This window comes from Nuphar pumila, unplaced genomic scaffold (assembly GCF_984573655.1).
Source record: "Nuphar pumila unplaced genomic scaffold, dmNupPumi1.hap1.1 HAP1_SCAFFOLD_637, whole genome shotgun sequence".
In the NCBI taxonomy this organism is placed as follows: domain Eukaryota; kingdom Viridiplantae; phylum Streptophyta; class Magnoliopsida; order Nymphaeales; family Nymphaeaceae; genus Nuphar; species Nuphar pumila.
The window spans coordinates 1-14545 of record NW_028323431.1 but is presented as its reverse complement, the minus strand read 5'-3'; the positions used below and the strand labels follow the sequence as shown (position 1 = coordinate 14545).

The 14545-nt window shown below is 51.7% G+C and overlaps 1 protein-coding gene across 1 annotated transcript; it reads left to right on the top strand.

The window, feature by feature from the left end:
* Positions 1-10520: 10520 nt before the first annotated feature.
* Positions 10521-11114, top strand: LOC149809972 (secreted RxLR effector protein 161-like). The gene has a single exon (XM_089994511.1). The coding sequence runs from the start codon at positions 10521-10523 to the stop codon at positions 11112-11114; it is 594 nt and encodes a 197-aa protein (XP_089850637.1).
* Positions 11115-14545: the final 3431 nt, after the last annotated feature.

The following is a 14545-nucleotide window of genomic DNA, read 5'->3' as shown; positions in this document are numbered from 1 at the left end:
GTAATTCGCGGAAACTGGATACTTTACTGTCGACTTCGGACTGAGAAAACGGCCCGTCGTACTCCCCGCTGACTCGGGCGAAATCCTCAACTGACTTAGACTGCAAGGAGAGCTTGATGGCTCGCTCGAGCTGCTCCTCCTCGGTTCCCTGCAAGTATATGGGAACTTAGTGATAAGGTATTGACTATGCAGATAAGGCTTCCTGCTGATATACTCCTGTCAACCAGCCTTTTGTTAAAGGGGTCAGGACTTTGTATATTTTCATTCTGACTTGCTGGGTGCAGCTACCCAGATACTTCTGCACTACTTCTATACTGTGTTCACAATCAGAGAACTCATGCCAGGAAGGCTCTGCATGTCCTTTCCACCTTATCTGAAACTCAACTAGGCCTTTCTTCTTCTTAGATCTGGAACTGACTACGTTATGATCAGTGATGGCATCCACTTCCCACTCCTCAGTCACATCCACCCATACTGGAGTAACTTCTGCTCCCTCTCTTTGCATGTATGGTTTAACTAGGGCTACTGAAACCCTTGTATGTATCTGTAGAGTGGCTGGGAGGTCTAACAAGACTGTAGACCCATTTTCACTGACTTCTAACACTTGTACTGGACCTACAAACTTGGAACTGAACTTGTGCCTTAAGCAGGGGTGTCGTAGCCTTATGTTTCGAGTACTCATCCAAACTGATTGCCCTCTTACATACTCATGGCGTACTACCCCCTGCTTGTCATAAGCCTCCTTCATATTACACTTAGCCCAATGGACACTTTGTCTAGCCCTAGCAAACTCCTCATGGGCTTGTAGAAGGGTTCTGGCACCTGGTGATGACATGCCCACCCAACTGGCTACTTCTGCACTGGGTGCCGCAATACCTTCCTTATGAGCTATCCGTTTCTTCACGGCCTCAAAAGGTGCTAACGGTACTGTAACTCTGTTCATCTTGAACGGCGTACTTCCAGTGGTTTCACGGTACATGTCATTCAAGGCAAACTCAATGAAGGGCAGTTTATCGTTCCAATCCTTATGATCTGCACCCACATAATGCCTTAGAGCTGTCTCCACTACCTCATTAGTACGTTCTATCAGCCCATTGGGTTGTGGGTGGTAGGCTGTACTCATACTTAGCCGGATGTCTGCTGCATCACACAAGGCCTTAAAGAACTGAGAGTTCCACTGCTGCCCCCTGTCACTGACTACTTTTGGGGGGAACCCATAATGAGGAAATACTTCTCTGAAGAACAGCTTCACAAACCCTTGGGTTGTGAGAGTGGTGTGCGTTGCAATCAGTCTGACCATCTTACTGAGATGACAGCAGAATACTACGATTGCATTGTAACCCCCTTCACTGGTTGGGGTCAGATCTGTGATAAGATCCACACCTATCGTCCTCCAGCAGGTGCTGGGCGATTCAATTAGTGTAAGCGGAGGTCTTCTTTTGCGCCTGTCCGGCTTATCACTTTGACATTTGTAGCATGACTGGACGTAGTTCTTTATATCGGTGGTAATGCCAGTCCACCAGAACTGACGTTGAACTAGGTTCAGTGTTTTCTGAATACCTAAGTGTCCACACCACGGCACATCGTGATGCCAATACAATATGTCATTTCTTAACTCACTGTCTCTAGGTACATAGAGGAGGTTGTCCTTCCACAAAAGGGTTCCCTCAGGACTTTCTGTAAGTCCTAACTTACTGCGTTGTTCACTTGTTGAGACCTCATTGTCAGTGAGAGTACTCTTCCGGACTCTTTCGAACAACTCTTCTGCCAATGTTTCGTACGCACTTCATGAGGGGTGAACCTCATCTGCTAGAGTGGGAGACAACTCAGGTTGACTAGACACTGGTGTCCCTCGAACTCCTGATTCATTGGTGAGATGAGTGCCGTCAGTTTGCTCATCCCTTGCACAGTTCTCACGACCCTTACTTGAGACAACTGAACTGTGTGGCATCAAAGGGGCCTCGGAAGCTCTCACCATCCCTTGGTAACCCTCAATGTCACGTTTTCCATGCACTGACTTACTGATTTTCGGATCCGATGTTGCATGGGGGTCTGTGGGGAGAACAGGCGCTGACTCAATGCTTGCATGGTGCTCAAATTCAGCAAATCGTACACGTTTCTGTGGAGGCATACCAGAGTCGTATGCTCCTGCACGTGTTCGACGGGTGTCTCCTCTTGTGCTTCGGGCCGCGGGGACGCCTCCACCCCCTGCCGGTCCGCCGGCACCTGTGCCCGCGCCCGCTCCCCGGTAAGAGCGGCGGGTATAGCCGCCAAGGAGGACAACGCGAAGTTTGTGTCCAGAGCCTCCTGCAGCCGTGTGTGAGTTTCGCGCAACTGATTGACGAGGACCTTCTGGTTGGCCACTCGGTCGTTCAGCTGCTGCACGCGGACCAACTGATCCGCGACGTGACTGTGGGTCTCCCACAGGGCTCTCAGAGTATCCGACAGGATCTCGAGCTGGCGGTGTAGGTTGGAAAGTATTACTACCCTTAAGCTTAGCCTGGTTCTTGTATCAAAAAAATTTTTTAACGCTAAAACCAAAATTCTATGGTCCACTTGGCTAAAACCTTGCGTATTTAGGATATAACTAACCTGTCCGTTTTTCTGCTTTAAGCTGCCGTCATCCATACGGACTCTTTTCTTTCTTTTTGACCGGAACGTGAAACCAAGGAAGGAGTCGTTTTATAATAGAACAAAGGCTAAAGTAGCCAAATAGTTTCATTGTTTATAATTGAAATCGAACTGAAATATCAAAAGTTTACAGAACCTTTGTCTTCTTTTCCCCGCAGCTATGGCGAAACCGCAAGAACCGAATTTAACTTTGTCTATAATTGCTGAAGTATGGCTTATACCAACTATAATAACCGTTTTGGCTTTTGTCGTAGCTTTGCGAAGAGTCACGTTGGAAATCCCTGGCAAATGTGGCAAAAGGTAAAGGTAAGCACAAAACAGCGGTTCGCACACTTTTGTGGCCATAGGCTAATCAACTTGAAAGCATTATTAGGAAACGCTAAATTAGACCCGGAATTTATAGTTCCTAGGGTTGGGATTTTTAATCGGTTTATTTGGTTTAGCAGCGACAGGGTTTTTTCGGGGTTAGCAAAAAAAACTTAAATCAGCCTCTTTTAACCAGGCATTAGTTGCCTTGCTAGTAGGTATTTTACTTATTTACTTTCAATGCGGTAGTACTGATTGATCGGTCGACCTGAACTGACTGCAGTTTGCGCTGGAGAACTGCTTTGCGCTCCGCGTGCGCTGTGCATTCCTCCACTGACTGTACTGGATCGAAAACTGGATAGCACACACACGTCAGGCCAGTTATCTCCAGGCAAAACTAACTCAGACTGACTAGGTGGGGTCAGCATTCTGCTGAGGGCGTCCGCCACCACATTACGATCACCTCGAATATACAGGATCTCGTACTGAAAGCTCGCGAGGAATTCCATCCATCGGCTTGACGTCGGTTAAAATTTACTTGCTTACTTAACCACGTCAAAGGCTCATGATCAGTGTGTAGTTTTACATCACTGCCCTCTAAGTAACAGCGCCACTGTGCGAAGCAATACACCATTGCCAAGAGCTCTTGCTCAGTGGTGGTGTAATAGACTTCTGCTGGAGTGAGCTTACGTGCGACATATGGTACTGGATATGCCACATCGTCTTTGAACTGCACTAGTACACCCCCGATTGCTTTTATAGATGCATCACTATATACGTGGAATGGTAATGCGAAATCGGGATGGAACATCATAGTTGCGTTTCTTAGTAACTGTTTTAGACTGTTCCAGGCTGCTGTACACTCTGCAGTCCACTTAGGGGGAGCTTTCTGCGTGTGTGTGTGTAACACACACGCGATTTCTGAGTACTTGGGTATGAACCTGTTGAAGAAACTCATAAATCCCAGAAATCTTCGGCATTCTGTGGCTATACTCTCTTCGATAGAGGTAGCCCTGCGCTGATTACTCTCACTTTCAGCTGCAGCTAACTCACTGACTAGCTCAAGTGGTGGCTCCCACTTATCTAGAGCTTTAACTTTAGCAGGGTCTGGCAACACCCCCTCACCTGAAACCAGGTGACCCAAATAATTGAGTTGGGATTGTGCCCACTTGCACTTTGGTAACTGGCAGAACAGGTTGTGCTCCTTCAGTGAGCTCAGTACCTTATCTAGATGTAATGCATGCTCTTGCATGTTTACTGGACTTGATGATAATATCATCTAGATATACTAAGCAATAGCCCTCATTGATGTGATCCCTCAGGATCGTATTCATAGCTTGTTGGAATATGGCAGGAGCATTACTTAACCCCATGGGCATCACACACCATTGGTACAATCCATACGGTGTGGGGAAGGCAGTTACTGGCTTACTGCTGTCTTCCATTTTCAACTGATCGAACCCACTAGCCAAATTCAAAGCACTGAATACACTGGAGCCATGCAGACTGTCAAGGAGCTCACCTTGATGGGGGATAGGACCTCGATCCTTCTCAGTCCTTTGGTTGAGATGCCTGAAATCAACACAAAACCTCAACTTCCCGTTTGGTTTTGGGGCAAACAGGACTGAAAAACTCCAGGAGGATGAGCTAGGCTCAATCCATCCCTTATCGATGAATTCTTGTACTTTTTCGATGAGCTCAGTCCTTTCTAACGGAGTTAGCCGATACTGTCTTATGTAAACTGGCTTGGAACCCTCTTTGAGTTCAATCTTGCCCTCAAAGCCCTTAGCATGGGTATGTGGTGGAATTTTACCACATAAGGTTCCTCCTGGACCACTGTGCTTATCTATAACTTTCCGTACTACTGAAGTTAGCTTCTTAGGAGCTGCTGACTTCACTGGTTCTGCACTGTTACTGACTGGACTCTGCTGTGACTGGAGCTCTTCATCCTCCTTGGTGAAGAGCTGAACTTTGAACTTTACTTGAGTTCCTTTTGCAATGTCATGACTCAATTTCTTGAATTGTTTCCAAGAGCCTGGACCTTCCTGGCTCTGAGGGGTCTGACTGCTGGAAAGCATGACTGCAGGTGAGATTTTAGACAACGATAACTTTCTACTGAGGACGGTACGTTGATTCTCTGTACCATTGAATATGGTAATTGTTACTAACTTCTCCTGGTATACTATGCCCATACTATACTCCCACATTAGGTCATCGCATATAATGCAGTCATACCCTTGCAGTGCATCCTCTACTACCTGCATACGATAGACAGGGTGCTGGGTACTTAACTTTACTGGAACTAGGGCACTTCCCAAGCTCTTGGCAGCTCCAGCTATGCCTCCAATCCGATCTGTGGACTGACCAGGCTGACAAGCGATCCCCACTCTCTGTAGGAACTTTCTACTTATCACTGTGAGATTGACCCCTGAGTCAAACAATGTCCTCACTATTGCCCCACCGATGCGAACATCGAAACCAGCTTTATGGGCATTGGCTTCATCAGCCTGTGTGTGCATGAGTGGTGGTACTTGTTGCCTGAAACTCATCACAACACTATTACTTGGTACTGCTGCTTGGGGTACTGTACGTTGTACAGTCCTTGCTTCTTGCAACCAGGGAGTAAATGCCTTGTCTTTTCTTAATTTCATAGGCATTACTACTTTTAACTCGTAACTTGACTTATTCACTCCTGAGATATGTCTCAGTGCAGCATGGGCATCATACAGTTCGTTGCCTGTGATATTTAAAGGTAGTCTCATCTTCTAATGACATCACCCCCAGCCACAAATCTAACTCCTCATCAGAGTAAATAGTCCGAGCGCACCTGGCAGCATTTTCGTTATCCTGCCACTGGTTGCGCGGAGGAGGAGCTGGTAAGACTGGAGGTGGTACTGGAAACTCCGGCTGTGAGTCTTCCTCCCCGCACCGTCAGAGGACGTCATTCCTGATGTCCCAATACTTCTGCATGTACTCGGCCACTTCTGCGCCGTGGACAGGGTGTCCGTTGAGCGGGCAAGACTTGTACATATGGTCTCCCTGACAGACCACGCACTTCCCCTGACTTACTAACTGATAGCACTGTTGCGTGCTGAGGGGAGGCAGCCTCGCCTTTAATCGGAAATAGGGGGGTGCATACTGGTTGAGGGCCTGTACCGTGCGCTCGACTGTGGACTGAAAGGACGCGCCCAAGCACGCGGGGGTCTGCGGGGGTTGGCGACCATCCGTACTGTGTCGACCTCCCCGTCGACCTCCGCCGCGACCGTTTCCACGGCCGCGGACCACGCGTGCCTCCTCACGGGGTGGCATACTGTTTGCGCGGGGGCGTCGCGTACCGCGCGGCGACTCACTGCTCTGACTGTGGCGACCTGCACCTCGACCGCGCGTCATGGACATGACGGAGCCACTATGTGAACCTCTATTGCGGTTCGGGGTGCTACTACTAGTGGTCGGATGCAACTGTGTGAAAATGTCGTGGGCTGCGATCATTTGCGCACAAATTACACGGATGAACTCGTTCGACAGAGCGACTGTGGCTTGTGCCGTGTGCAAGCGTTGGTTCACAAACTGTAGAAACAACGCTGTAGACTGGAAATCTGTGAAATTTCTCCACGCTTTGGAGACTGAAGAGGTTATTTTACCTCTGACATGGACGTTACTCACTATCTCATGCACTTTCCTGATACACTGCAGGCGAGAAACTGGCTCAATTTCCAAAGAGCTACTTCGAACACTTGCTGATATAACTTGTGGATCTTCGTGCTCAGCGCTACACAGTCCGTCAATTCCACATACGTGGTCTCCAGATTTGGAGCTCCACCCAGGCGGCTTGCCTGGTGGTTACTGTACTTAAAACTTGACCCTTGACATGTCCGAGGAACTCGGACACGCCCCACTGAACTCCCTATACTGTTAACTGTTCACTTTTTCCCCTCCATCCATAGATTCGTTGGTCATCGTTGCTAATGCCCGATGTTAAACTCTCGATTACGATACTGTGAGGGATGGGGAACTGTTGTACTAGTCGTTCGATGGTGGTGAACCAAATCTACCCAGACTTTGTTGCGTGCTCTTGGTGCTGGGCATGCGATAATTACTATACTTATTGCGCATTTGAGGCTCCAGAAATCGCATGCCGTCAGAGCAGAGACTTTATGCGCAACAGGAGTAAGTGCGACAGCACCTGGCAGATCGTATGTAGTACCGTAGGTGAAGTCTGGGTGCAGCTGTTTTAGCTGCTCCGTCTGCTCCTGAGCATAAGGCACTATTAGCCCTGGGTTGATTTCGTACTGTGGTCCTCCCATGACGTTGAAATTAGGGAAGGTGAGGAAGAGGTCCGCTGTTCGTGACAAGGCTTCCATAACCGCTATCTCCAACGACAACAATGTCACCAGCCTCATAAGAATCCTGCACCAATCTCTTCCACGCGGGGATTCCGCGCCCGCGAACTGTCTAACTTGTAAAGTGGAGAGCTTACTGTCTTTGTGAAGCTCGAGAAGGGCCATTTCGATGGCGACTGTTGTTGCCTTGGTGCTCGTCAGGAGCAGTGTTGAGGACGTGTATAAGGCACGCCCGACTGGAGGTAGCAGACTGAACATGGTTCCCACTGTAGCGCTGCTGAGAAGCGCGGGAATCATTGGAATGCCCATCGGTGACTTTACTAGAAATCCCAGTGATGGATCCGCTTCGTCCATTTGTTCATCTGGGAAAACATCGATGGCTGCAAGGAATTCACTTGCTACTGTACTGTTGCCTGGCACTCCTGTGGCCAGGTCCGCAATGCCTTGTAAATTGCAAGCCTTCCAAAACTGTTGACTGTAGAGGTCTCCTACTCGGGAGCTAAGAGCCTCTTGGTCGGCTGGGTCCTGATATGCAGGAGTACAGAACATGGCCTTAAGGCCGACTGAAAACTGGTTTGCATATCGTGCGACTTCTAATACCGCACATACGTGCGCAGCTAAAACTTTACTTATTGCTGCGTCAACCAATGCAAAATTGTGGTCCGTCTGGACGGATAACATCTTATCCGTCAGGTAGGGCTCATCCTCACTGAAGAACTCGGACTGCTCGAGAACATCCCTAACACTATTCATTACCAGTTGGACCAAACATACTTTCAAGGCGGGCTACGTAGAGCACTCACCTTAATATTCATGTCGCTGCCGGAAAATGCACGCTGCATAGCGGCCTCAGTCTGAGCGTCCTGCGACATGACACTACTGAACTACGGAAACTGGCAAATTGGCCAGATCCCTGCAGAAGAGCCAAAATGTAATGGCAGCACAATGCTAGATACAACTTAATGGTTCGAATTTATGCTGATTACACAGACTGAAGATAACCTCGAAAGAGGTAGCAGATTCGCAAGCCAAACGATCGCAATTAAAGACCTTCGAGTTACCTCTCAAGCCCCAGATCCGGAAGAAGTCCCGAAAACTGTACTGTACTTTTCTTATAAGCGAATCGTCTCTGAGCATCCCCTCTGGGGACCGCACATCCGACCTCAGACCCTAGCGAATCTACTGACTATCCCTCGAGCGACGTCACTGGTCACTAACTGGTCACTATCGTCAGCTCTCGGGTACTCTTTCGAGAGTGGACTTTACTGCACTGAACTATACTGTGCCCCTCCTGAATATTATCAGGATACTTCACTTAACTGTAGTTATTTATCAGGACTAAACTCATCCTGTCATAACATTCAGGCGTTCTACGATGAGCGTGGCATCGAGAAGCAGCCCACTGCTCCGTACTCTCCTCAATCTAATGGCATCGCAGAATGTCTCAACGGGGTCCTAATGGACATGGCACGCTCAATGCTTGCCGATGCCGGCATGGGCCCTGAGTTTTTGGGGCGACGCCGTGCTGTACTCGAACATGGTGCGAAATTGCACCCTGTCTCGGCGCAGGAAGCTCACGCCACATGAGATGCTGCGCGGCAGAGCGCCGGACCTCGGGGCTTTCCGCGTGTTTGGGTACAGGGCGTGGGTGCATGTTCCCAACACCACTTCCAGGATCAAATTGGCGCCGAGGGCGCTTCCTGGACGCTTCTTGGGATTACACAAGCCCATGGGATCTGGAGTCTATCGCGTTCTGCTTGACAATGGGCGCATGATGCTCTCACGCACTGTCAAGTTTGATGAATCCCGTCGAGGCGTTGCTCCTGCGCCGGCGCCAGTGCAGGTCGTTTACGTGCAGGATGACGAGGATGGCTTGCAGGAGCCCACGTCCGAGGAGGTGCTAGCAGTGCCAGCGGATGGGCCCACCTCTGGGGAGGTGCCAGCGATGCCGATGGACGCTCCCATGCAGGAAGACACAGCGTGGGGCCCGGAGGTGGATGTGGGACCGGACCAGCCTGAGCAGGTGGGGGAGTATCTACAATTGGAGGTAAACGTAATGCGAGACCCCATACTCCCTCCCCAGCTCGCTGAGCCGGGACCTGCGCAACCGCCGGTGGTCCCACGAGTGGTGTCGCCGCAAACTTACGCCGGACGGCCGCGTCGGGCGACGGCTGGGGTGCCGCCAGTGCGCCACACCTATGCGGCTGTTGCCTCGCTGTGTACCATTCCCGAGGATGGTCTGCCGCGTAGTTCGCGGTGGACGCGCACACACCGCAAGCGCTTCCGGCAGCCCGGGGGATCAGCCAGAGGGGTGGCGGACCGCTTGCATGATCGCCTGCATTGGCGTGAGGGACGGCGCGGGATGCAGCCTCTGCGGTTGCCGGAGCTGAGCCATTCGCGGCAGCCTGCGCCCTCGCAGCCACCGATCGGGGAGCCTGCAGTGTGGCAGTCCAGTGCTCAGCAGCCTGAGCCGGATGTATTGGCTGCAGCGTGGAGCGCGGTGCTACTCCCTGGCACCGGGGCGACGACCGGGGCGAGATACGAGATGACATGACGCGGCTCGCGATGGCAGCAGGAGCGGTGGAGCACACGTCATCCGCGCCTTGGTCTCCAAACCCCCAGTCAGTGCCTGAGGCCCCTGTCTCGCCCCGACGCCGCCGAGTGGCAACGAGCGATCGATGAGGAAATCTCCTCATGCCTCCAATATGGAGTCTGATCCGAGTGCGACCTCCCCGCCGGCAAGCAGGCGCTCCCCAGTCGCATTCTGCTTGAGCGCAAACGCTGTGGGCGGTACAAAGCGCGCTTGGTGGCTGGTGGTCATAGGCAGAAACATGGTCTCGACTTCGACGAGACATTTGCACCTGTTTGCTCCCACAGAACCATGCGCATGATGCTCGCAGTCTGCGCCCACGAGGACTTAGAAATGCGACAGTTCGATATCCGCACGGCGTTCCTCAACGGGGAGCTGGAGGAAGAGGTGTATCTCCGCCCGCCAGCCGGTGCCGGAGTGGGGAGGGTAGGGAAGGTCCTTCGCCTGCACCGTGCATTGTACGGGTTGCGGCAAGCTGGCAGGACGTGGAACAAGCGTCTAGAGACGTCGCTGCGGGAACGCAGTTTTGTGCAGGCCGAGAGCGACCCTTGCGGATCCTGCACGGCGAGGCCGGAGCTACACTTGCGATGTTCTATGTCGACGACGGCATGGTGGCCGCCCGCACGACTGCTGAGGCAGACGCGCTGGTAGACATGGTCGCAGCCATGTTTGAGATCAGGAGACTTGGGGAGCCAGATGATTTCTTGGGCATCCGCATTGTCCGAGATCGTAAGGCCCGTACGATCACCATTCATCAAGAAGATAAGGCACGTGCTTTAGCCGGGTCGGTGGGGGTGACTGGCGAGAGCCAGGGCGTGCCGATGTCTCCTGAATTGTTTGCGAGTCTCCACGCCGCTGCGCCTGGTGAGGCATTGGGGAGCGCTGAAGAGTATCGCACGATCCTTGGCAGCTTGCTGCACATTGCGCAGTGCACTCGACCCGACATTGCCTTGGCAGTGGGAGCATTGGCAAGCTATGCCAAGTTCCCTTCTCGATTGCACCACGATGCGTTGCTTGATGTGGTCAAATATGTAGGAGGCACAGTGCAACGTGGTATCACGTATGGACATACACAGGTGTCAGTGCAGATTTGGTGTGACGCGAACTTTGCTTCATGTTTGGACACGCGTAGAAGCGTGACAGGATATGTTGGTATGTATGGCGGCGCAGTCTCGTGGTCGAGCAAAAAGCAGCCCACCACCGCAGCCTCCACAATGGAACCAAGCGTGCGGGGCTGTTGCGCGTGAAGGGCTGGCGTTACTCAAAGCCATGCGAGACATATCCGGGCTAAGCATTGACTTTCCGATCGCTGGCCCGCTGACTATATTCTGTGATGATCAGGCAGCTCTGTTATTGTGCAAGGATCGCAAAGAGACACAGCGGTCAAAGCATATTGATATTACACATCACTTTGCACGTGACAGAGTGGTTAGTGGTGACGTGCAGTTCTTGTATTGCCGATCAGCAGATAATGTTAGTGATTGCTTGACAAAGGCCCTCAATCGTTCAGTGTTTGAGGTTTGTCTGGTAGGACTTGGTATGTGTTACAAGCGACAGGGCCGGCAAATCTGGGAAAGGCTACTGAAAGACGAACAAAAGAAAAGAAAAAGGAAGACAAAGCAAACAGCGACACAATCAAACAACGAAGCAAGTCAGACCTCAACCGGGCCCTCTTCCGGCTCATCACATCCTGGCTGGAAGTTGTGTCCAACACGCACAGCAATGCGCGAGAGAGAGTTGTAGTACATGCGCGCATTGCCCTTGCAAACGGCGCAGCTGAGCTCCCGACGCACGGTCCGGACAAAAGCGGCTTTAGACACCCGACCCGCCGCCGCTACCAAATCGCCAAGCTCTGATATCTGACTTGGTATGTTGCGCATTTGACATGGTAGTGTCTTGTGTCCGGAAGGGGAGTGTTGGAGTTGGCTGATTCAGTGCCAGCCTTCCTATCTAGATTTGTCTGAGATATCTAGTATTCCGGATTTGACACTTCCACACTGTGCTTTGATATTGTTCTGACATATATGGATCGACTCTGAGCCTTCAGCTCCAGAGTCGAGTGTAACGACAAACTGGGATGCGTGCGTCGCTACCTTAACTTGGAATGAAAACGTCGGGGCGACATCCTCGTGGTCTGGCCTGACGGTGGCGTCCGCATCCTGGACTGCGTCGTCACGCACCCGGCGGCTGCATCGTACGTGCGAGACGCAGCGGAGGCTGGAGGGTCTGCGGCTGCGAAGGCTGAGGCGAGGAAGCGGGCGGAGTTCGCGGAGGTTGGCGAAGGCTCTGCGTTCGACTTTGTGCCGCTTGCTGTTGAGTCATACGGCCGCATGGGTGTCGCGGCGTCGCGGTTCTTGTCGGAGCTTGGCGACCTGGTGGAGGCGGCAGGTCGGGTGTCCAAGGCCGCTTTCGTACGGACTGTGCGTCGGGAGCTCAGTTGCGCCCTGTGCAAGGGCAATGCGCGCATGTATTACAACTCTCTCTCGCGCATTGCCGTTCGTGTCGGGCACAACTTCCGGCCGGGCTGTGATGAGCCGATGGAGGGCCCGGATGATGCCCGTTTTACTTAGTTGTTTCGTTTGTGTCGCTGTGTGCTTTGTCTTCCTTTGTTTTTCATTCGCGTTTTGGTGGTCTTTCCTGGTTTGCCAGCCTTGTCGCTTGTAACACCTTAACTTGGAATGTCCTGGAACTTCCAACAGTGGGAAGTGGTGCTGTGAGGGTTGGTGGGGGATGGTATGGCAACAGTTGGTTGCAGACCACAACGAGTCGACGCACTGAGGGAGGAATTGAGCCCACAAGTTTGACAGAGTTATGTGTTGAGTTCTAGCTCTCCAGCGATAGACTCTAGTACCTGACCAAGGATTCCATGTCTACTCTCACAGTAGCCACAGCCCTGATAAGCTCAGGCTCTGCTCCCAGTGGGTTAGATTGTTCCAGTGTAACGACATCTCAGCAGGTTATGGGCCCGTGCGCTCTCTGGGCTGTCTCCGCCGCTGTAGATTAGTATGCACCGTAGATTCGCGAGAAAGCCTCGTGCGACACGATGTACGCTAGGCGGTGTATATATATATCGTTCCTGATAATGAATTTCAATTCATGTCGGTAATGAATGGCACGACTGTGCGCCCCGGTGAGGCGCACGTTGGCTTGCTCGTCAGGGGTTAAATGCAGCACCTGGGGACCTGTCCACCAAAGACACCCGCAGCCCGCGCGTCAGCGGAGTCTCACCTTAGTTTCACTTCAGTTGGTAAATTCACGGCACTGCGCGCCCCGAGGCTGTTTCCCTGGGCCTGACCATCAGAGGCTACAAGTAGTACCTCGGTGATCCTCCCACAACACACAAACGCAGCCAACCCATCAACCTGTGACAGCGACAACCGGAACTTCACTTCTCATTGGCCCGTGCCATTGCTGCAAGACGTTTCACGGTCAACCTCAAGTTTCATTCAAGCCAGCCGCTCATCGGACGACCGCAAACGCATAGAGGCTTCACCGATGGCTCACATAAAATTGCTAACTGATGATCCGATTCAGCAGGCAAGTTTGCCTATACATCCCAAGCTCCATCAAAGCGCCAGTCCTAGCGCGAACCCTACAGATGACGAAAGGCGATCGAAGGAGCTTCAAGACGAAGCCATCCTCTCCCAATGCAATCAAAGACGAGTCCAGAAATTGTCTGCTCGTCCGTGCTCGTCAAGCTCATGTGAATTATGGCACGGGGTGATATGGCAAGCCAGCGCTCCAGCCAGCCTACCCCGGTTGATTAACAAACATCCATTCCTAATGCAGCACCCAGTAGCTGTATGACGATGTCAATGATATAAATGAACATGCATTTGGTGATGTGACAAGCCTGCCACAGGGGAGATATCACCCAACTGCTTGCTTCAAGACAGATGTAGCTTCTGCTCGACATGAGAAAGCCTCACGATTGACAGTGCATTTGAGAATGGGGAGTGACCCCAAGCACATTAGCTATGAGGCAAGGGTATTTGATAGATGTAGGATTGTTTCACCGCTCCGAACTAGGTGTGACATATCTCGAACTACATGACCTGTCGTCCTGTTTATCCTTGTCTGGCACAGGGGAGTGCTGAGTTCTAGCTCTCCAGCGATAGACTCTAGTGCCTGTCCAAGGATTCCATGTCTACTCTCACAGTAGCCACAGCCCTGATATGCTCAGGCTGTGCTCCCAGTGGGTTAGATTGTCCCAGTGTAACGACATCTCAACATTATGCACTGCTGGTGTCACATGGATAGGGGAGAATGGTGTGGGTGAGACTCGAAATGTTGGCCTGGCCACCATGGCAGATGTGAAGCTGCGAGGTTGCTCGTTGCAGCCTTGGCCAACGCGCGCAGCAGGTGTGCTACACATCGGCTGTGAGTGAGCCTCGAAGGCACCTTCCTGCTGCAACGCAGCCACCCTGGCCATGGAGCGTGCTTGACATTCTGCCAAAGTCATGGCATGCTGATGGGTCCAGTGGAAGTAGTTGCATGCACGGGTTTCGCAGGTGTAGAAAGTGCTGCCAGATGAGTGCGGCTGGTTGCTCTTCCGATTGACAGCTTCATTGCCGCAGTAGCATAGCACCAATCCGCCTCCTGCATGCTTGAAAATATTGTCGACGTGGAAGTGGCTTCCAAGCGTTGCATGCTTAAGCAATGCCCTACTCAATGATAA

Excerpts from the sequence above, each read along its gene's own strand:
- LOC149809972 (XM_089994511.1), top strand. The coding sequence starts at position 10,521 with ATGGTCGCAGCCATGTTTGAGATCAGGAGACTTGGGGAGCCAGATGAT.